General features: G+C 44.1%; 1 protein-coding gene across 1 annotated transcript in view; it reads left to right on the plus strand.

Annotated features, from left to right (window-relative positions):
- LOC149462514 (uncharacterized) overlaps positions 1-22,700 on the plus strand; it is a 150,749-nt gene that overhangs the window by 11,717 nt on the left and 116,332 nt on the right. Inside the window, exon 3 of the mRNA XM_089676842.1 lies at positions 4,414-5,289. Within this exon, the coding sequence (XP_089532968.1) occupies positions 4,414-5,289 (876 nt within the window). The remainder of the gene's footprint in view (positions 1-4,413; positions 5,290-22,700) is intronic.

A 22,700-nucleotide genomic window follows, 5' to 3' on the forward strand; every position in this document is an offset into this window, starting at 1 on the left:
AGGATAGAAGCAAACCAACCCCACCACCTTTCTGACCACTGGGTCTGGGTGAGTGGGTCCAGAGGAGGCCTCCATAGGAAAGTGCTGCGGTGGAAGCAGAATCTGCTGCTTGGAGTCAGGTTTCTGTAATTGTTAGTAGGTTAAGGGAGCGGGAGACAAAAAGGTCATGGACAGAGGTGAGATTATTACAGACAGAGCGGGCATTCCAGATCGCACATGAAAAAGGGAGGGTGGTTTTTGGGAGCACGGGGGCAAATATTAAATTGAGGGGATTGCAGCTATTCCTGGAGGAAAGAGGGTGCCTGGTGTGGGGGTGAAATACTGGAGGACCAGGGTGTGGGGAGATATCCCCAGAGGTTAGGAGAAGGAGGATGCCTGGTGTGGGGGTGAGATAGTGGAGGACCAGGGTTTGGGGAGATATCCCCAGAGGTTAGGAGAAGGAGGGTGCCTGGTGTGGTGGTGAGATAGTGGAGGACCAGGGTTTGTGGAGATATCCCCAGAGGTTAGAAGAAGGAGGGTGCCTGGTGTGGGGGTGAGATAGTGGAGGACCAAGGTTTGGGGAGATAACCCCAGAGATTAGGAGAAGGAGGATGCCTGGTGTGGGGGTGAGATAGTGGAGGACCAGGGTTTGGGGAGATATCCCCAGAGATTAGGAGAAGAAGGAGGATGCCTGGTGTGGGGGTGAGATAGTGGAGGACCAGGGTTTGGGGAGATATCCCCAGAGGTTAGGAGAAGGAGGGTTCCTGGTGTGGGGGTGAGATAGTGGAGGACCAGGGTTTGGGGAGATATCCCCAGAGGTTAGGAGAAGAAGGAGGATGCCTGGTGTGGGGGAGAGATCCCCAGAGGTTAGGAGAAGGAGGGTGCCTGGTGTGGGGGTGAGATAGTGGAGGACCAAGGTTTGGGGAGATATCCCCAGAGGTTAGGAGAAGGAGGATGCCTGGTGTGAGGGAGAGATAGTGGAGGACCAGGGTTTGGGGAGATACCCCCAGAGGTTAGGAGAAGGAGGATGCCTGGTGTGGGGGTGAGATAGTGGAGGACCAGGGTTTGGGGAGATATCCCCAGAGGTTAGGAGAAGGAGGGTGCCTGGTGCAGGGGTGAGATAGTGGAGGACCAGGGTTTGGGGAGATATCCCCAGAGGTTAGGAGAAGGAGGGTGCCTGGTGTGGGGGTGAGATAGTGGAGGACCAGGGTTTGGGGAGATATCCCCAGAGGTTAGGAGAAGAAGGAGGATGCCTGGTGTGGGGGTGAGATAGTGGAGGACCAGGGTTTGGGACTATATCACCAGAGGTTAGGAGAAGAAGGAGGGTGCCTGGTTTGGGGGTGAGATACTGGAGGACCAGGGTTTGGGCCATATCACCAGAGGTTAGGAGGAGGATGCCTGGTGTGGGGGTGAGATACTGGAGGACCAGGGTTTGGGGAGATATCCCCAGAGGTTAGGAGAAGAAGAAGGGTGAGGAAAGTAAGATGGGAGCGGGATGTACACGAGCGCACATGCCTTCCAGTCCTGGTGTTTGGGTCAGCAGGAGAGTGAAGTATCAGCAGGAGGTGATGAGAGCAGTAGTAGGGAGATGGTAGCAGTGAGGGGGAGATGTACAGGTTTTGGGGTGGAGCAGAGGGGTAAAGATGTTAGATTTTGGGAACGCAGGAAAGTAATATGAAAAGGAGTAGAGGGGACATAATAAAAGGTACATGGAGTGGGACTTGTTGGGAAGGGGTTAATTTGGCCCCCGGGATGATCTGGAGGACCCCTCGGAATTCTGGGAGCATACAATGACAGACCGCAGAAGCAGGATGGTTCTAAGTATGCTCATTTATTGGTAGCAAAAGAAGGATTTAAATACAATTATGGAGGGAGGATGTCTCTCCATCCAATCAGATTATTACAACCAATATCGATTCAACCAATCAGAACATCATTAGCTAAACGTATTTCATAACATGATCTCATCCTAATAAGTATTATTATATACAAATACTGTGTTGTGCAGAAATCAAAGTCCAATATCTGTAGCTGGCGTTATATGACACATTTCGGGCAGGTTGACATGACATATTAGAATTTGTATAAACAGTAGCCGAGTAAATACTCCGTATTGATTTCATCAACGTTCTCTGTCTGTGAGATGTTAGTATGTTTCAGAATTATTGAAATAGATTTTAGAGAGGTATTAGAGATTAACCCTTTCCCCCACAGGACTCAGACTTGTAGGAGATGTTTCCCAGGGTGTTTGCTCGCAGTCTGTCCATCATGCAGGAGAGTTTCTTGTTGTATCTTCCTGCTGCTTGAGTTCTCCTGCTTTAGTTCAACTGCTGTGTTTAACTGTGTCTCTGCACTCCATCAAAACAGCACTCATGCAAAAGCAGCACCCCATCTGTGACTATGCGCCCCATCTGTGACTATGCGCCCCCATGAGCTGATCCAAATTTATAGGGAGATGGCCAAATGAGCACTCATCTCCGCCCCAATTAGTAACTGATAAGGATCACATGAATAGGGGGGATGATTCTCAAGCACAGACCAGACACAGGCCACAGTCATTAAAAAAGGTGCAACTAGAGGTGAGAACTAATCAACACAAACAGACAAATATATATATATACACTATTTGTTCTGAAATTAAAAGGAGTCAATGTGCTGTTGTAGTTTATAGTGGAGAGCAGATAGCAGCATTTACCTGTGAAAAGCAGGGAAGGTATGATTAGACTGCTGTGTTCAACTGCGTCTTAGCAATCCTTCAAAAACAACACACGCAAAAGCAGCACCCCATCTGTGACTGTGCCCCCCCAATCTGAGAAATACTCCTGACCCCTGCACTATATACTCTGCTGTGCATTACATACTCCTGACACCTGCACTATATACTATGTATTGTACATTACATACACCTGACCCCTGCACTATATACTCTATGTTGTACATTACATCCTCCTGACCCCTGCACTATATACTCTATGTTGTACATTACATACTCCTGACCCCTGCACTATATACTCTATGTTGTATATTACATACTCCTGACCCCTGCACTATATACTATGTTGTACATTACATACTCCTGACCCCTGCACTATATACTCTATGTTGTACATTACATACTCCTGACCCCTGCACTATATACTCCATGTTGTACATTACATACTCCTGACCCCTGCACTATATACTCTATGTTGTACATTACATCCTCCTGACCCCTGCACTATATACTCTATGTTGTACATTACATAGTCCTGACATCTGCTCTCTCCCCTCCGCCCACTGCTATATATACACATAATATGGATTCTCTTTTGTTCCCCCCATTTCCTCCCAGCTGGACATTTTATATCGGATGATGTGATTGGAGCACAGACTTTTTCATGGTGATAATAATGTGATAACATCCTCCAACTTTGGACCCTTAAACAGAAAGTGATAATGAGGGAGGAGTCAATACCCCAATGATGGTGGTCTTCAGGATCAGTCCAGTCTTCATCTTGGTTGTTCTCCCCCCATCCTCACTCTCTGACCTCTGGTGGGGCTCAGCCCCGCTGTTCTTCATGACTAAATCATGGACTAAATAAGGAAGTGCAGTACTTCTTGTGTTGGGAAGATGGCGATGAGTGATAGAGGGGGTGGGGACCCTCGTCCTATAATCCCCTCATCACTGTCCCTCCTATAAAAGACAGTTCTGGTTGTTTCCTCACTCTCTGACTAAGGTCCATGAATAAAGAAATGACCTGGTAGGAGATCAGAGGAGACATTTCCTAGTTCCCTTGAGGGTGGAATTGTAAGCTCCTCAGAGACCAAGCTGCCTGATGTGGGCGAAGTCCTGGTTTGGGGGAACCAATCAGCTCCTGTCTAGTAATCCTCTTTGTCTTTGTATTTTAGTCCATGGCCGGGAGATGAGGAAAACCTCCGAGGATTGTCTCACTTTGTCTCCAGACTGGAAAGTAGAAGATGAGGACATCACACAGTATAGTCCAGCAGAAAACCCGGCTCCCTCCAATGTCCATCCAGCACCACCCAGCGTAGATGGACCATCGGATTCCTCGTATCCTGAGGAACCTCAGACTGTGCGGGACCGGGCCGGCCTTCCAACAGGGAAGAGCTTCTCCTGTACTGAGTGCGGGAAATGTTTCCGTTATAAATCCTATCTTAATAGGCATCAAAGATCTCACACGGGAGAAAAGCCGTATTCCTGTCCTGAGTGCGGGAAATGTTACCATTGTAAATCCAAACTGAATGTGCATAAAAGATCTCACACGGGGGAGATGCCGTATTCCTGTCCTGAGTGCGGGAAATGCTTTTCAGTCAAGTCCACTCTTTACATACATCAAAGATCTCACACAGGGGAGAAGTCATATTCATGTCCTGAGTGCGGGAAATGTTTTTCACAGAAGTTCGATCTTTACATACATCAGAGATGTCACACAGGGGAGAAGCCGTATTCATGTCCTGAGTGCGGGAAATGTTTTTCACAGAAGTCCAGTCTTCACAAACATCAGAGATCTCACACAGGGGAGAAGCCATATTCCTGTCTTGAGTGCGGGAAATGTTTTTCACAGAAGTTCGATCTTTACATACATCAGAGAACTCACACAGGGGAGAAGCCGTATTCATGTCCTGAGTGCGGGAAATGTTTTTCACAGAAGTCCAGTCTTCACAAACATCAGAGATCTCACACAGGGGAGAAGCCATATTCCTGTCTTGAGTGCGGGAAATGTTTTTCACTGAAGTCCAATTTTTACAGACATCAGAGAACTCACACGGGGGAGAAGCCGTATCCCTGTCCTGAGTGCGAGAAATATTTTTCAGAGAAGTCCGATCTTCACAAACATCAGAGATCTCACACAGGGGAGAAGCCATATTCCTGTCCTGAGTGCGGGAAATGTTTTTCACAGAAGTCCCATATTTCCAGCCATCAGAGATGTCACACGGGGGAGAAGCCTTATTCTTGTCCTGAGTGCAAGAACTGTTTTTCAGACAAGTCCAGTCTTCATAAACATCAGAGATCTCACATGGAGGAGAAGCCTTATTCCTGTCCTGAGTGTGGAAAATGTTTTGTACAAAAATCAAAGCTTGAAACACATCAGCGATCTCACACGGGGGAGAGGCCATATTCTTGTCCTGAGTGTGGGAAATGTTTTTCACAGAAGTCCATTCTTAACACACATCAAAGATCTCACATGGGGGAGAAGCCGTATTCCTGTCCTGAGTGTGGGAAATGTTTTTCAGACAAGTCAAACCTTTCCAGACATCAGCGATCTCACACGGGGGAGAGGCCATATTCTTGTCCTGAGTGTGGGAAATGTTTTTCACAGAAGGCCCATCTTTACAAACATCAGAGATCTCACATGTAGGAGAAGCTTTATACCTGTCCCGAGTGCGGGAAATGTTTTTCAGACAAGTCCAGTCGTTCCAGACATCAGAGATCTCACACGGTGAAGAAGCCACTTTCCTGTCCTGAGTGAGGGAAATGTTCCTCACTGAAGTCCTGTCTTCCTGTACATCAGGGGTCCCACACAACCCTGGCGGTGTATTAGTGCCTTGAGTGCGGGAAATGTCTTCTAGATGAATGTTGCTGGACATCCCAGCTCTCATGTGGGGAAGAAGCACACCCTGATATACACCTCAGATATACTCCATGACTGATCTTCATCATGGAAGAAACAGTTCATAAGGAGATCAGAGGTCCCCAGAGACATGGATGAAGTGTGGGACCGGTTCGGCCATTGATGGCAGGAGAAGAATAAAAATGGAGTCCTGCCCTGTGATTGGCTGAATACATTTTGTGGTGGGAGATTTCACAAACACTTATAGATCTATTAAATAAAAGTTTAATAAATGTGACCGGCATTCACCCGGCTGTGACATCTTTTGGCCACATTTTATTTCATATGATCATTGGCTCCAAATAGGGACCATCATTTCATATTCTGCGACTTTTACTGATGGAGGTATTTCAGGAAAATACTGCATTATGACCACTAGATGGAGCCGACAATCAAAGGAAATCACTGTGTTAAATCACATAGGTCCAGAATTTGTCATGTCTGGATGGACACTTGTCTCTTCCCTCCAATGAATGTTCTATAAGTGGAGCCCTTAGTTCCCTTCATCAGGCATGGATTCATCTCCATCACTGAGGTCATCCTCATCACTTGTGAGTACAGAACACACTGAAGGATAGAAGGTCATCCAAGCAGCAATAATAAACCAACCATTCATCTACAGCTGTAAATGTGCATTCCGCCATTAGATGGCACAACGTTTTATTGGAATTAGTGTCATCTAGTGAACAAATGTAATATTTTACCCAAAAACAGGAAACAAAGGAGGTTGTGCTGAGTAACTAGATACCCAACACGCCCAGCCCTACAATGGTGTGATGATGAAACCAGGACAAACTTTGTCCTCAGAAATGGCCCCTAGGGGGCGCTATAAAAGCCTTTCCAGGTCCTCAGTGTAGAGGTGACCCTGAATCATGGATGGAGAATGATTGCTCTCACTCCGGCATGCATGGCGTGATGTAATGTGTGGTGCAATCCATGATCTTGTATGTAGGCACAGGTGGAATATTGGTTAGTATGTATGTGGGAACTCAATGATTAGGGGGCGGGGTTTTAGGTGTTTGGTGCACCTTTCATTTTTTCACTATAATGCCAACATATAAGGAACCAATAGCCCCCATATGATCGCATTTTGTGGTGACGGGTTCTCTTTAATGAAACATCAAGACCCTGATTTACTATTGTGCCTAGGCACATTTCCGTGTGCTAACATCTACTTTTTAATAGCGAGCGTCTACTTTTAGACTGCAAAGACATTTACTAAAGAGAAGCATCAACGAGTAGACGCCAAATCAGATTTACTAACCAGGAATCAGACTCAAAAAGCAGACTTGCTAAGAAGCACGTCTAACACCATGAAAAATAACTGCAGAGACGTTCACATCGAAATTTGCTTTCCCAAATATCAGGACTTCACTTTAAACAATATCTGACATTTCCAAAAAATTTTAAAATGTATAAAAAATTGTTTTTCAAAGAAAGTCGTGACAGTGAACAACTAGACGCTTTTCCAACATCTATGGCTGATATAAGTGCGCATGTGCAGAACACATGTTAGACGTCCTCTGTGGGCGCTTGCTTTTTAGCCACTGCTCAATAGTAAATCTCAGTGTGGAGTCCTCTGACAGCCGGCACTCGGTCACGTCTCCTGTGTGTGGAGTCCTCTGACAGCCGGAACTCGGTCACGTCTCCTGTGTGTGGAGTCCTCTGACAGCCGGCACTCGGTCGCGTCTCCTGTGTGTGGATTCCTCTGACAGCCGGCACTCGGTCGTGTCTCCTGTGTGTGGATTCCTCTGACAGCCGGCACTCGGTCACGTCTCCTGTGTGTGGATTCCTCTGACAGCCGGCACTCGGTCACGTCATCTGTGTGTGGAGTCCTCTGACAGCCGGCACTCGGTCGTGTCTCCTGTGTGTGGAGTCCTCTGACAGCCGGCACTCGGTCGTGTCTCCTGTGTGTGGAGTCCTCTGACAGCCGGCACTCGGTCACGTCTCCTGTGTGTGGATTGCTCTGACAGCCGACACTCGGTCACGTCTCCTGTGTGTGGAGTCCTCTGACAGCCGGCACTCGGTCACGTCTCCTGTGTGTGGAGTCTTCTGACAGCCGGCACTCGGTCACGTCTCCTGTGTGTGGAGTCCTCTGACAGACGGCACTCGGTCGCGTCTCCTGTGTGTGGAGTCCTCTGACAGCCGGCACTCGGTCACGTCTCCTGTGTGTGGAGTCCTCTGACAGCCGGCACTCGGTCGCGTCTCCTGTGTGTGGATTCCTCTGACAGCCGGCACTCGGTGGCGTCTCCTGTGTGTGGAGTCCTCTGACAGCCGGCACTCGGTGGCGTCTCCAGTGTGTGACAACCAGCACCATTTGTAGCCAGGCATATCTTTATGTGTTCTAATTAGATTTCCTTAGTTCTAGTGATTCTATTTTTGTTTCTTATCCTTTATAATTATTTCTGTAATGATTTTACTTATTTAAAAGGTCTAGATAATATTTATTTTCACAGCTGAATCTAAAAATAAACGTCTGCAATAAAAAAAAAAAACAGCATGGGGTCCCCCCTTCCGTCCATAACAAGCCCTTCAGGTCTGGTATGGATATTAAGGGGTAACTCCATGACAAAATAAAAAAAAATGGCGTGGGGTTCCCCCCAAAATCCATACCAGACCCTTATCCGAGCATGCAGCCTGGCAACTCTGGAAAGGGGGGGATGAGCGAGTACCCCCCTCCTGAACCATACCAGGCCACATGCCCTCAGCATGGGGGGGTGCTTTGGGGCAGGGGGGCTCCCCCCCAGAGCACCTTGTCCCCATGTTGATGGGGACAAAGGCCTCTTCCCCACAACCCTGGCTGGTAGTTGTGGGGGTCTGTGGGTGGGGGGCTTATCAGAATCTTGAAGCCCCCTTTAACAAGGGGCCCCCAGATCCCGGCATCCCCCTACGTGAATGAGTATGTGGTACATGGTACCGCTACTAATTGACAAAAAAAAGTGTAGTGTAAAAAACACAGTACAGGGTCTTTGACAAGTCCTTTAACCACAAGCCTACAGGGCACTTATACCCCCTTCCTGTCCAGGCCAATTTCCAGCTTTCAGCGCTGTCACACTTTGAATGACAATTGCGCGGTCATGCAACGCTGTACCCATATGACATTTTTATCATTTTTTTGTGACAGATAGAGCTTTATTTTGGTGGTATTTAATCACCTCTGGGTTTTTTATTTTTCTTAAACCAAAAAATACTGAAAATTTTGAAAAAAAAGTTTTTTCTTTGTTTTCGTTATAGAATTTTGTACTGATGTGCACTAATGAGGCTGCAGTAATGGGCACTGATAGGCTGCACTGATGGACACTGATAGGTGGCACTGATGAGGAGGCACTGGTAGGTGGCACTGATGGGCATTGACAGGCATCACTGATGGGCACTGAAAGGCAGCACTCATATATGGCACTGTTAGGCTGCACTGACTGGCACTGTTAGGCAGCACTGACTGGCACTGATAGGCGCATGAAAAGTAGTGTATTCATTACTTTAGAAATTGTTGCGGCTCCAACCAAGTTTGAACCACACCAATATGAACGCTCTAATAGCGGTCACATTGAGTGAGACTTGGCATGTGAATTGACATTTTCAGTATTGCATGCGAGATGTGGTCATGTGACTGCCTTAACTCATGTGATAATCCGGAGTGAATTGTGCCCATAGGGCCAAGAAATATTGCCAATAGGGTTCCCTTTCACATCCCTGCTCAATGTTCTGTTGTATGCTGCACAGGTACACGTCACTGTGGCTTTCTTTCTGACTCTGATTTGTGGGGCCTGTATACCAAGGGTTAACGCAGGTGGGAAGAGGATTCATCAGGTGCAAACACTTTCTCTGACCCAATGAATGACAGTGGTGGGTGTGGCCTACCTTATATAAGGAGATGCAGTAGTGGGTGATTTTTGCCTTGTACAGGCCACATTATTTTCTGCAAGTCCTTGTCTGTGGTGGTTTGGGGAGGAAGAGATATTGTAGTGAATTGCCCCAGGCCACACTCATGCTGTGTTTTGATGTGGGCTGTAAATGTTTTGCATGTTCTTCCTTCTAAGGTGTGTTTGTGTGTTATTGTACAATGATTGTGTTTATTATCTTTGCATTGTAATTAGAGATGAGCGAATCGAACCAGGCGAACCGGAATTCGAGTCGAATTTCAGGAAATATTCGATTCGCGTCGAAACCGAAATTTTGCCTACTTCGGGTGCGCGAATCGAAGATTTCCCGATCAGCCGGCAAAAGTGTCCCTGCAGTGAGCTCCGCTATTTCTGACAGTTCTCTGATAGAAGGAACACATGTTTAGCGGTTGAAACATTGTATCTATTAGTTTACATTTAGGATACAGATGTTTCAACCGCTGTACATGTGAAGAAGCTGTCAGAGAACTGTCAGAAATAGAGGAACTCTGCACATACACTTTTTGCCGGCTTGGAATTATTCTTCTTTTCATCCTACTTCTTCTTCTTCTTCTTCTTCATCCTCATCCTCATCCTCTTCTTCTGAGGATGAGGATGAAGAAGAAGTAGGATGAAAATAAGAATAATTCCAAGCCGGCAAAAAGTGTATGTGCAGAGTTCCTCTATTCTGCAGATACACTTAGAGGAGCTCTGCAGATACACTTAGAGGAGCTCTGCACATACACTTTTTGCCTGTTTGGAATTAATCTTATTTTCATCCTACTTCTTCTTCTTCTTCTTCTTCTTTATCCTCATCCTCAGAAGAAGAAGAAGAGGATGAAGAAGAAGCAGAAGAAGAAGAAGAAGAAGAAGAAGAAGTAGGAGGAAAATAAGAATAATTGCAAGCCGGCAAAAAGTGTATGTGCAGAGTTCCTCTATTCTGCAGATACACTTAGAGGAGCTCTGCAGATACACTTAGAGGAGCTCTGCACATACACTTTTTGCCGGCTTGGAATTAATCTTATTTTCATCCTACTTCTTCTTCTTCTTCTTCTTCATCCTCATCCTCATCCTCAGAAGAAGAAGAAGAGGATGAGGATGAAGAAGAAGAAGAGGTAGGATGAAAATAAGAATAATTCCAAGCCGGCAAAAAGTGTATGTGCAGAGCTCCTCTAAGTGTATCTGCAGAGCTCCTCTAAGTGTATCTGCAGAATAGAGGAACTCTGCACATACACTTTTTGCCGGAAACCGCTGTATGGAGGGAATATCCCAGAACTGTCATAAATAGACTATTTCTGACAGTTCTGGGACATTCACTCCATACAGCTGTTTCAACCGCTGTATGGAGGGAATGTCATGGAACTGTCAGAAATAGACTATTAATGACAGTTCTGGGACTGTCCTTCCATACAGCGGTTGAAACATTGTATCTATTTGTTTCCATAAATGGATCCATTTATGGAAACAAATACATACAATGTTTCAACCGCTGTATGGAAGGACAGTCCCAGAACTGTCATTAATAGTCTATTTCTGACAGTTCTATGACATTCCCTCCATACAGCGGTTGAAACCGCTGTATGGAGTGAATGTCCCAGAACTGTCAGAAATAGACAGAAACTGTCACAGAACTGTCCTTCTCCTTCTTCTCATCCTTCTTCTCATCCTTCTTCTCATCCTTCTTCTCATCCTCCTTCTTCTCATCCTTCTCCTTCTTCTCATCCTTCTCCTTCTTCTCATCCTTCTTCTCATCCTTCTCCTTCTTCTCATCCTTCTCCTTCTTCTCATCCTTCTCCTTCTCCTTCTTCTCATCCTTCTCCTTCTCCATCTTCTCATCCTTCTCCTTTTCCTTCTTCTCATCCTTCTTCTTCTGCTTCTACTTCTCCTTCTCCTTCTTCTCATCCTTCTCCTTCTTCTCATCCTTCTCCTTCTTCTCATCCTTCTCCTTCTCCTTCTTCTCATTCTTCTCCTTCTCCTTCTCCTTCTTCTCATCCTTCTCCTTCTTCTCATCCTTCTCCTTCTTCTCATCCTTCTCCTTCTCCTTCTTCTCATCCTTCTCCTTCTTCTCATCCTTCTCCTTCTCCTTCTTCTCATCCTTCTCCTTCTTCTCATCCTTCTCCTCATCCTTCTCCTTCTCCTTCTTCTCATCCTTCTCCTTCTCCTTCTTCTCATCCTTCTCCTTCTTCTCATCCTTCTCCTTCTCCATCTTCTCATCCTTCTCCTTCTTCTCATCCTTCTCCTTCTTCTCATCCTTCTCCTTCTCCTTCTTCTCATCCTTCTCCTTCTTCTCATCCTTCTCCTTCTCCTCATCCTTCTCCTTCTCCTTCTTCTCATCCTTCTCCTTCTTCTCATCCTTCTCCTTCTCCTCATCCTTCTCCTTCTCCTTCTTCTCATCCTTCTCCTTCTCCTTCTTCTCATCCTTCTCCTTCTCCTTCTTCTCATCCTTCTCCTTCTCCTTCTTCTCATCCTTCTCCTTCTTCTCATCCTTCTCCTTCTCCTTCTTCTCATCCTTCTCCTTCTTCTCATCCTTCTCCTTCTCCTTCTTCTCATCCTTCTCCTTCTCCTTCTCCTTCTTCTCATCCTTCTCCTTCTCCTTCTCCTTCCTCATCTCCAAGGGCATTTAAATTAAAGGTACAGTGTTCTGCACTAATTTAAAGGCTCTCTGAAGCCTAGAAACCCTTTTTATAAGTCATCTTCGTAGCGGAGAAATTCGCATCGAATCGAATTTCATACTGGAATTCGCCGAATCAGCCGAATCGAATTTTTCATTTCTTCGCTCATCTCTAATTGTAATCCTAACACATGTCGATTGCTCTGCACTTCCAAGCTTGCTTTATTTAGAATGAAATGCAGTTTTCAGACAAACATGGTGAGAAATGTATGTGTGGGGGATTTGGGGATGTGGGAGGTGTTTTATTTTGGCATGTACGTATTTTTATATTGATATTTTGATCTGCAGCCTGTTTTGGGGATAGATAAGACTACTACATGATTCATATTAACCGTTTGTTTCCTGCTGTAACTTGTGAAAGCACAGTTCATTAGAAATATAATCTTTTAGATTGTAAGCTCTTATGAGCAGGACCATTCTATTTTAGCAACATCAAACCTGCTTCTTTTTTGTCCCACCAAGAAATTGAATGTACCTACTTGTTGCTGCTGTCCAAATAAATGTGGAATATGTATTTGATCAATAAACATTTGGACTATGTTTATTTTGGGGGGAGTTTTTTCATGTTCAAGTTCAATAGACTAGCACCCCTAACACTTATTTTTGCTAGCTATATAATATGCCCAAATCTTACTTGTTAGAGAGCACATGTGCAAGTATGTCCAAAATAACAAACCAAAAGCCCCCTATTGCACCACAAGACCATGTTATGTACCAATGAATAGGTCGTGTTCAATGTGCAGCTAGCTATTCTTTTTCTACAATCCTCTTAACAGTAATAAATTGGGCCCCCAATTTATGTTGACTTTGGGCCTTTACCGGCAAATATATATTCACCAATGTCATATACACAGTATAGCTGCAAGCATATATTCACCAATGTCATATACACAGTAGAGCTGCAAGCATACATTCACCAATGTCATATACACAGTAGAGCTGCAAACATATATTTTTGAATGTCATATACACAATGGAGCCGCATGGAAAATTGCTATGGTGCACAAATAAACACCAAGACGGCTATTGGAGGAGGCGCTGGAGCAGCTGTCATACCGGAAATACGTCATGACGTTTGCAGAAGGACGTTTGCACACACCCGGAAGTGGTAGTGGGGAGTGTGAGTGGATGGGAGTGTAGTTAGGAGAGTTTAGTGGTAATTTTCAAGTCTATTTTTTAGCTTTGTGAATTGTTCTTTTGTGGAATTCCAGACCACATCTGGACATGGCGAGATCGCTGTTCTCCACCGAGGAGCTTATCCTCATTTGCTGGGGAAACATTACTAATAATTGTATTTTCAGTTGAAAACATGTCCAATTCCTGGATCCATTGAGGTACATAGCAGAGGTTCAAGGTAATCCATAGAAGTTGTGACGGTCGTGGTGTCAGACCCCCAGCCCTTTTCCCTAACTCGTGACCAAAGGACAAGCCAATCTAAAACCGCGCTGTCACGTGCATAACAATGCCATGCTCAGCTGCACCCTGCACAAAGATTTTCCAGCCAATGGACCACAATCTATGTACCACAGCCTCAGAGCGATTGTTACTGGGTCAGGTTAATTACGCAATTAACCCTTCACACTGCCACCACCACCTTTTGTACAGAGTAGGAGGAAACTCGCCAATATTAGCAATAACACTGTGATGTTGGAATAAGCATCTGTATACACACTGTCACCGCAGGCAAATGTATGCAGAAGTTTAAAACACACAGTAGCACTCTTCAGAGACAGGGATTCTTAGTTTGCATTAAAGAGCTTTAGAAACAGTTCAACACTTTTCAGAAAATAGGATTTATTACTAAAAAGGTCAAAATGGTGCAATAAAAATATTTACAGAAAAAGATGTAGCCAATATATATATATATATATATATATAAATACAGAGAGCAATTACACAACAGAGAGATAACAGAAAGAAGTTTGGGGAGGTAGAATACTTGCCGTCAGCATTGGTTTAAGCAGATCAAGTGTCAGAGCAAAAGGGTACCGTTTTACTAAGTTGGTTCCTGATGTTGAAAAGGGAGAATTCTTCATCTTACTTCTCTCAGGCCTGACAGCCTATTTTGTAGTCCCCCAGCAGGGGGTGTCTCTGAAGCCAAGGGCCAATGGCCTCATTTGGGGAGGGGGGTCTAGACGGAGACCCAAGTTAGAACCAAAATGCCTCCCAAGTTATACCATGGTCAATAACCTTCTCTAGGTACATATAGCAGCCTAGACACTAGTAGATTAACCATTAGACGCCCGGCCTATAGCACTGGCTTTCCGGGTGCACGCCATTTGGCATCTTCCCACACATGCGCAGTTTGCGTGGTTGCAGAGCCACGCAGCAGCGCAATCTGTCACCGGCCGTGTACCTCGGACACGGCTGATGACAGATCTGAGTACCGGTCCCCGTTGCCGGTACCATGTGACCTGCTGTGACCAATCACAGCAGGTCACATGATAGTTGTATACAATGTATGGCTTCATTCATGCCATCCATTGTATACTAGTGTCTAGCTGTGAATGGTCACAGCAGGTCACATGCACATGTTATGTGATTAGCTGTGGCCAAATCACAGCTAAGCACAAAAAAAAAAAAACCCCTGAATGAATCGATTTCATTCAGGTAAATGCTTGCTTATAGCGAAGTAATTCTTTGCTATAAACAAATTGTGTAAAAAAAATATATATATATATATTGACCACTTCCCCAAAGTAGTACAATGTTATTATGGTAACATTGTACTACTTTGGTCATAGTAAAATATAAAAAAATCTTAAAAAAAATAAAAAAAAGTGTAATAAAAAATTAATAATAATAAAAAAAAATATATATATATTTTTTTTCATACTGTCACCAGTCAGTGTCCCTGATCACCGCCATGCCAGTTATATGATGACGCTGTACTGCACTGGTGACAGTATGTAAAAAAAAAATTGTGAAAATAATTTTTTTAATTTTTTCATTTTCCGAAACATTATGACAAAAAAATACAACTTCAAAAAACTCGCCATGCCTCTTATGAAGTACGTCGGACTATCTACTCTGCAAAAAGGGGTCATTTGGGGGATATCTGTACTGTCCTGACATTTGAGGATATCTGTACCGTCCTGACATTTGGGGGATATCTGTACTGTCCTGACATTTGGGGGATATCTGTACCGTTCTGACATTTGGGGGATATCTGTACCATCCTGACATTTGGGGGATATCTGTACTGTCCTGACATTTGGAGGATATCTCTACTGTTCTGACATTTGGGGGATATCTGTACCGTCCTGACATTTGGGGGATATCTGTACTGTCCTGACATTTGGGGGATATCTGTACTGTCCTGACATTTGGGGGATATCTGTACTGTTCTGACATTTGGGGGATATCTGTACCGTCCTGACATTTGGAGGATATCTCTACTGTTCTGACATTTGGGGGATATCTGTACCGTCCTGACATTTGGGGGATATCTGTACCGTCCTGACATTTGGGGGATATCTGTACCGTCCTGACATTTGGGAGATATCTGTACCGTCCTGACATTTGGGGGATATCTGTACTGTCCTGACATTTGGGGGATATCTGTACTGTCCTGACATTTGTTGGATATCTGTACTGTCCTGACATTTGGGGGATATCTGTACTGTCCTGACATTTGTTGGATATCTGTACTGTTCTGACATTTGGGGGATATCTGTACCGTCCTGACATTTGGGGGATATCTGTACTGTCCTGACATTTGGGGGGTATCTGTACTGTTCTGACATTCTTGGACCTCAAGAAATTAGATTGGCTGTCAGTACTTCAGGATTGATCAATATTCAGATCTATACCATAGTTTGTGAACGCTATAACTTTCCTACAAACTAAATAATACATCCTAATTTGGGTTATTTTCACCAAAGACATGTAGCAGAATACATCTCGGCCTAAATTTATGAAGAACAATATTTTATTTGTAAACTTTTATAACAGAAACAAAGAAAAACGTGTTTTTTTTCAAAATGTTTGGTCTTTTTTTGTTAATTTAGCAAAAAATAAAAACCCCAGCGGTGATTAAATACCACCAAAAGAAAGCTCTAGTTGTGTGAAGAAAATTATAAAATTTTAGTTTGGGTACAATGTTGTATGACCGCGCAATTGTTATCCAAAGTGTGAGAGCGCTGAAACCTGAAAACTGGCCTGGGCAGGAAGGTGTAAAATTGCCCGGTATGGAAATGGTTAATATGCAGAATGATATCCTGAATGTCCAGACATCAAATATGCCATATCTTACTATTTCAGCTAGAACTATATGGCTTTCTGCTCTCCTGTAGACTTTAACTAGAGGTGTAAGGTATCAGGTGACTTGTATTAAAGTGACCTCTCTGAATATATAGCTTTACGATCACCTCCAAATAAGAGTCTCACAGACATACTGGGCCCAGGCTAATTTGGGTTTATAACCATGAAGCTATCCAGCTGTGCCTGATGCCTTGTGAACTCAGCATATACACAGACCACATTCCTGAGGGAGGGGGATTGGAGGGAGAGAGAATGATACAAGATGGAGGATTTTTAGCAAGATGGATGACCGCATCCATCTCTGTATGTACAATTGCTACAGATACAACTATACATGTGGCACAGACACAAGCATACACCCAGGGCCACTGTTAGATATCACGGGGCCCCGTACAGCATACTTGACAGCCCCCCACCGCCAGAGAAAATATCCAAATTATATTTATGGCAAAAATACACTAAAAACATTATTAATGGACATAATCCCAACCATATTCCTGTGAAATCTAAATGATAAAACTGTACTGAGTTCATAAATAAAGCTGTGTGTGTAATGGAGGTTTTGGGGCTCATTCACATGGGTGCTGTGGCCTGTAGAGTGGGAATCAGTGGTTGGTTTTTGTGGCTATCGCCATTTGCAAGAAACCTATGTTACACATTGGAAATGCTGCAGTTCATAATTTGACAAGCATATGGGTGCAGGTGTACAGCCCTGAACACAGACAGTGAGCATTCAGGGCCACTTCCCCACACCTTCACACCTGTCAGATGACAACCTGTGTTCATACAGCTGCTGTTTGCCCATAGTGTAACAGGTGTCTCCAGTCACATGAACAACCCCCTCATTCATGCTGTACAGGCCAGAGGACCTGTGTGAATGGGGCATTTTTCCCTTTTTTTTCCTCAGCTCATTAATTTCAATGGGCTGCCTAACGTGTGGGAACATGCAAAAATACTGCAGGCATATTATTTGCAAACTGTGTTGCACCTAACTGCACAGTAGTGTGGTGCCATGCGTTTTTGTGGCTGTGAATGGGTCTGTTTTTAATAGACGTGTGGAGGTGCAATTACGTTTTCATCATGGTACCTGCGCACATCTACAGAGGGCATTGCATTTCTTTGCTGTGCTGGAAAATGTGTGTTCTTGCATGCGTTTCTGCACCACAAATGGTGTGAACAAGTCCTAAGGGCCAGTTCACACTATAGAAACAGTCTAGATGTGTTCCTGATGCATTTTTTCATGCCCTTTTGGCATGCATGTTTAGCGTGTTCCAGTACATTTTGGATGCATTTTGGACACGTTGCATTGCATTTTTGTATCCCTTCCAGTTAGTTTGTTCTACTTTTCTTTTTATTCAATTTAATTAGGGACATGTGCGTTTTAGTACATTCAAGGGTGTTTCAACGCGTTCCAGTACAGTTCTATGCAGAAACAATGCAGTGTGGTCAACTTTTTTGACAGCACCTGCAATGCGCTTCAAATGCAAGCGCTGATGTGAACTATGACATTGACAACAATATAACCTTCTTTCTGTGCGTTTGTGATGCCGAAAAAGCAACTGAAACACATGTAGTGTGAACTGGCCCTAAAGATTATTATAGGTCAGGGAACGGGACTGACCAGGAATTGTGAATTCAATCAGACTAGTGGTGAGATACAATCAGGAATCGTATAATAATGTGAGATCTGAGCTGGAGGTGATAGGAAATGAGACACATTCACTTGATCAGTAAATAAATAGTTAAATAAAAAGAGTGGGGCGGTGATCCATAGATTTCCATATGGGACAGGTGATGATGGGGTGGGGGAGGGGGACAAGTTGTATAAGGAGACAGGTTTAAAAGAAGAGAAAACAAATTACAATGAAATATACACAGCATGAAACTTGCACATTTCAAACTTGTCAGAAGAACAGGACGCAGGGAAGATTCACCCCCTTTCCAATTTTTAGTCATTAGCCAAAATCTTAATTGATTGATCAATATTCCTGGCACTGGCACAACCCAGAAAATTGATCTCCTTTTTTTTAACATTCATAAATGTCAAGGAACTTATAATCTAAGGGCAGAAACTCAACCATGTAACTAGGTCCAATGAACCTAACAGCATGTCTTTGGAGTGTTGGCAAAAACTCATCCATACAGGGAAAGCATGCAAACTGGGATGCAGCCATGACTGGGATTAGATCCCATGACCCAAGTGCTGTAAGTTCTGAGTTCTAACCACTCAGCCACTGGAGGAGACAGAGTTTGAGCTGCAATGTAGAATAGTTACATTGTTTACAAATAATGATAAAGCGAGCGCTGGTCAAATGATATAGACTACTAAAATGGTATTACACAAGATCAATATAAATCTAGGTATAGATATGAAGGTAGCAGCTAGCACTCAGGGTATTGGCAACAGTCCCAGAATAGAAATATGTTACAGTAATAGTGCAGCACTATAAATGCATGTTATCAATCATAAACGCATGTAAAGTCAACAAAGTGCAAAAAAGTGCAATAATGATGTAAAATGGTAAATGGTGCTAAAAAAAGTTAATGTAATCATTCCTGAATAATGGAATGTCCTTGGTGTGAGAGTACCAACTCAGAGAGTGCCTATGAATGGCACGTGTGGTTTATCCGTGACGGACAGTAGTGCATGAACTTGTGAAAGATAAACCACCCTTTGGATGGGTCTACACTCACCAGAACAAAAGTATTAATGCTCATGGTTTATACACATCACACATCTGGGGGTGCAGCGGTATGCTGGCAGCTATGGGTTAGTCATCCAGCTCCATCCATCCATCAAGGTGGGTTCCAAAATGGTCCTGGGGAGGAATTAGCTCAGCCACAGGAGCCAGAAAGGTGCTTAATAGTGTAGTACTTTATTATAATGGTCACGAGTAACAATTTAAAATATCCACGTGGAGTAATAAAATTAATAGCAAAGTGAGTACCAAGATGCCAGACGCTCCTCAGTGGCGGCGGCGTGTCATCAGCAATAGGGATCCACCCAATGCATTTCGTGTACCAACACATCCTATTGGTGTGCCCCTGAGGACATGTTAGTACACAAAATGCATTGCGTGGAGCCCTATTGCTGACGCCACGCCACCGCCATTGAGGAGTGTCCGCCATACTGTCCGTCACGGATAAACCGTCTGCACTACTGTCCGTCATGGATAAATCACACGTGCCATTCATAGGCACTCCCTGAGTTGGTACTCTCACACCAAGGACATTCCATTATTCAGGAATGACTATATTAACGTTTTTTTAGCACCATTTAACAGTTTACATGAGTATTGCACTTATTTGCACTTTTTTGATTTTACATGCGTTCATGATTGATAACATGCATTTATAGCGCTGCACTATTACTTTAACATAGAATAGTTACATGATTAAAGAGAAGGGAGATATATCATTATATTGGGAAATTACAACTAGACATTCCCAATTATTTGAGATATAAGTGTGAAAATGTTTGACATTTGAGAACAGAATGTATGACATTCATTAGGAAATGCATTAGTTGTCTGATCATTTTGGAGAAACAGCAACCCCCCCAAAAAATAGGTGTACTTTTATTTTAAATTATAAGTATTCTCACATGCAAACAGAAAAACGCCAACAGTACAAAGCCCACGGTTGTGTGTCATCTAGCGAACATATCCGGCATTGCATCTAGAAATGTGCTAGATGTGATTCCGGATTTGCTAACAGGAAAGAGTCTACAAAGTAGATGCTTTTCAATGAGTTTGCTAGATGCCTTTCTGAAGACTGACAGGTCAAGATTGATTGAATGGAGTCTGCCTGAATGTTCAGCGTCTGCTGGTAGACTCAATTCTTAGTAAATCAGGCCCAATAGGTCTCCCGGGAAGGAGGGTCAACCTCCAATTTATGAACTTTTGGAAGCCTATAAAAAACTGGTATCTGGATTTAACACCTTAAAGAAGGTCATGGTCTTTTTATCAATGATACCCTTCTCAAAAGCTTCCTCAATCACATCAAAGAGGATCTTTTGACCATTCTCCATGTTATTATTATTATTATACAGTATTTATATAGCGCCAAAGGGTATGCTCAGCACTGTACAGTAGCAATGGGGACAGAACATGAGACAAGACAGTAACAATACACTACACGAGGGGTGTGAGGGCCCTGCTCTTTTGAGCTTACAATCTAGGAGGGAGGGGAAGGTGGTACAGGAGGAGATGGCTGTGGGGGATGGAGTGGTGGGAGGAGTGGAGGAAGTTAGTTGTTAGGTGAGGTCGGGTGTTAGGTGAGGTTGGGGTAGGCTTCCCTGAAGAGGAGGGTTTTCAGGGTGCGCCTGAAGGTGAGGAGGGTAGGTGACAGTCTGATGAATTGGGGTAGGGAGTTCCAGAGGATGGGAGAAGTCCTGCAATCGGCGTGGGAGGAGGAGACCAGGGAGCTAGAGAGTAGCAGGTCCTGTGAGGAGCAGAAGGCACGGGTAGGGTAGTATTTGGGTATCAGGTCAGTTATGTAGTTTGGGGCGGCATTGTAAATGGCTTTGTAGGTCAGAGTTAGCAGTTTGAATTTGATGCGTTGGGCAATCGGGAGCCAATGAAAGGATTGGCAGAGGGGGGAGGCAGATGTGGAGCGGTTGGTGAGGTGGATGAGTCTCGCCGCTGAGTTTAGGATCGACTGGAGTGAGGATAGCGTTCGTTTGGGTAGGCCAGTGAGAAGGGAGTTGCAGTAGTCCAGGCGTGAGATGATGAGGGAGTGTACGAGTTGTTTGGTGGTGTCTGGGGTGAGGAATGTGCGTATCTTGGAGATGTTTCGGAGGTGGAGCCTGCAAGATCTAGATAGCAGTTGGATGTGGGGTAGGAAGGAGAGGTGGGAGTCCAGGGTGACACCCATGTTGATGGATGTTATCTTAGTGTACCATTCCTTATATCTAAAAATCTTTTGACACATCAATACATATTTTTCTCGCTCTATGATGACAAGGCTCCACCCTTGTTGGCAGGCTTGATCACAATGTCATGGCCAGGGGCGGACTTACCATTTGGAAACTGGGGCACTGCCCGAGGGCCCGGGGTCAGTAGGGGGCCCCATAAGATGCCCCTGGTACCTTTTTCATAGGCTTTTTTGAGTGTGGGCAAGGACACAGGTGCCCCATGATCCCCTATTGCCCAGGGGGCCCCATGAGTTGTCAGTCAACCCCTGGTCACGGAGTTCTTAAGCTGTTCCAAAGCAACACATTCTTCTCCCAAAAGATTATCATAGGCCATCTTTCCAAAATTCACCATTTTTAATTCTCTGGTAACTGCAGCCACAGAACACTGAACTCCAGCTACTGCCAACAAGGGGGAAAAGAAAAAGATTTAACATAAAACCCACATCATCTACTCTGGACAGGACCATGTGTTCCTCACCATTCTCGTATCTCTGAATTTCCTCCACCAGTTCTAAAGCCATGTCAGCTAAATCATCTTCAATATCCTCTACATGACTTTCCTGTCATCGGGCAACAACATCTCCTAAAGCTCTGTACTCCTTTCTGGAGAGTTGGGGCCAATCTTTTATCAGTCCATTAAAGGATCATCTTGTCTATTGTTTCTAGAATGTAATGTTTTCAAGACAAACTTACAGGTAAATAAATATAAATCTTTAACTGCTTCAAAGCTCAACCTTTCATAACAGAGCAAAACCTCAAACTCTTAGAAAGAAAACAAATTACCTTGGAAAGGTTAACAATTTTATAGTCACTTTCCTCTATTGTTTATCCATCCTGTTCTTATTCTAGTATATTGTTTTCTACCCCATTTGTGGAGAACCTCCCTCCCCAACCCGTTCCCTTCCTATACTCCCTCCTTGACTAAGATCTCTTTGTTTTCCTGCTTCTTCTATCCCCCCTCTCCCCTCCTCCATGCTCCTATTTTTTGCTAGTTATTCACCAACACCAACTTGGTCCTTACGTGTAAAAAATGAATGGTGTGACTGGAGCGAAGTTCCTTTAATCTAAAGTTCCATGGCAGTGATTGGACTTTTATATCTTTATATAGTCATCTGCTTTATGGGCTCCTAGTAATATTGGTGACATCCAAGCTATGCAGAATGGTTTTGGTGGTCCCTGTAGAAATCCATATATATGGGCATTTGTGCATTATTAATTACAGACTAAACCCACCTGGAGACCTGGGGACACTACAAGTTATATATTCCATGTTACAGGTACCTCCAAGTTCTATATGTAGTCTCGGAGTCCCTGTGGAAGTCCATGTGTGGACATTTCTACCTATGATAAAAGACAGACTAAACCCACCTGGAGACCTG

The sequence above is a fragment of the Staurois parvus genome, unplaced genomic scaffold (assembly GCF_062004578.1).
Source record: "Staurois parvus isolate SC_StPar_1 unplaced genomic scaffold, SC_StPar_1.0 ptg000174l, whole genome shotgun sequence".
Taxonomy (NCBI): Eukaryota; Metazoa; Chordata; class Amphibia; order Anura; family Ranidae; genus Staurois; species Staurois parvus.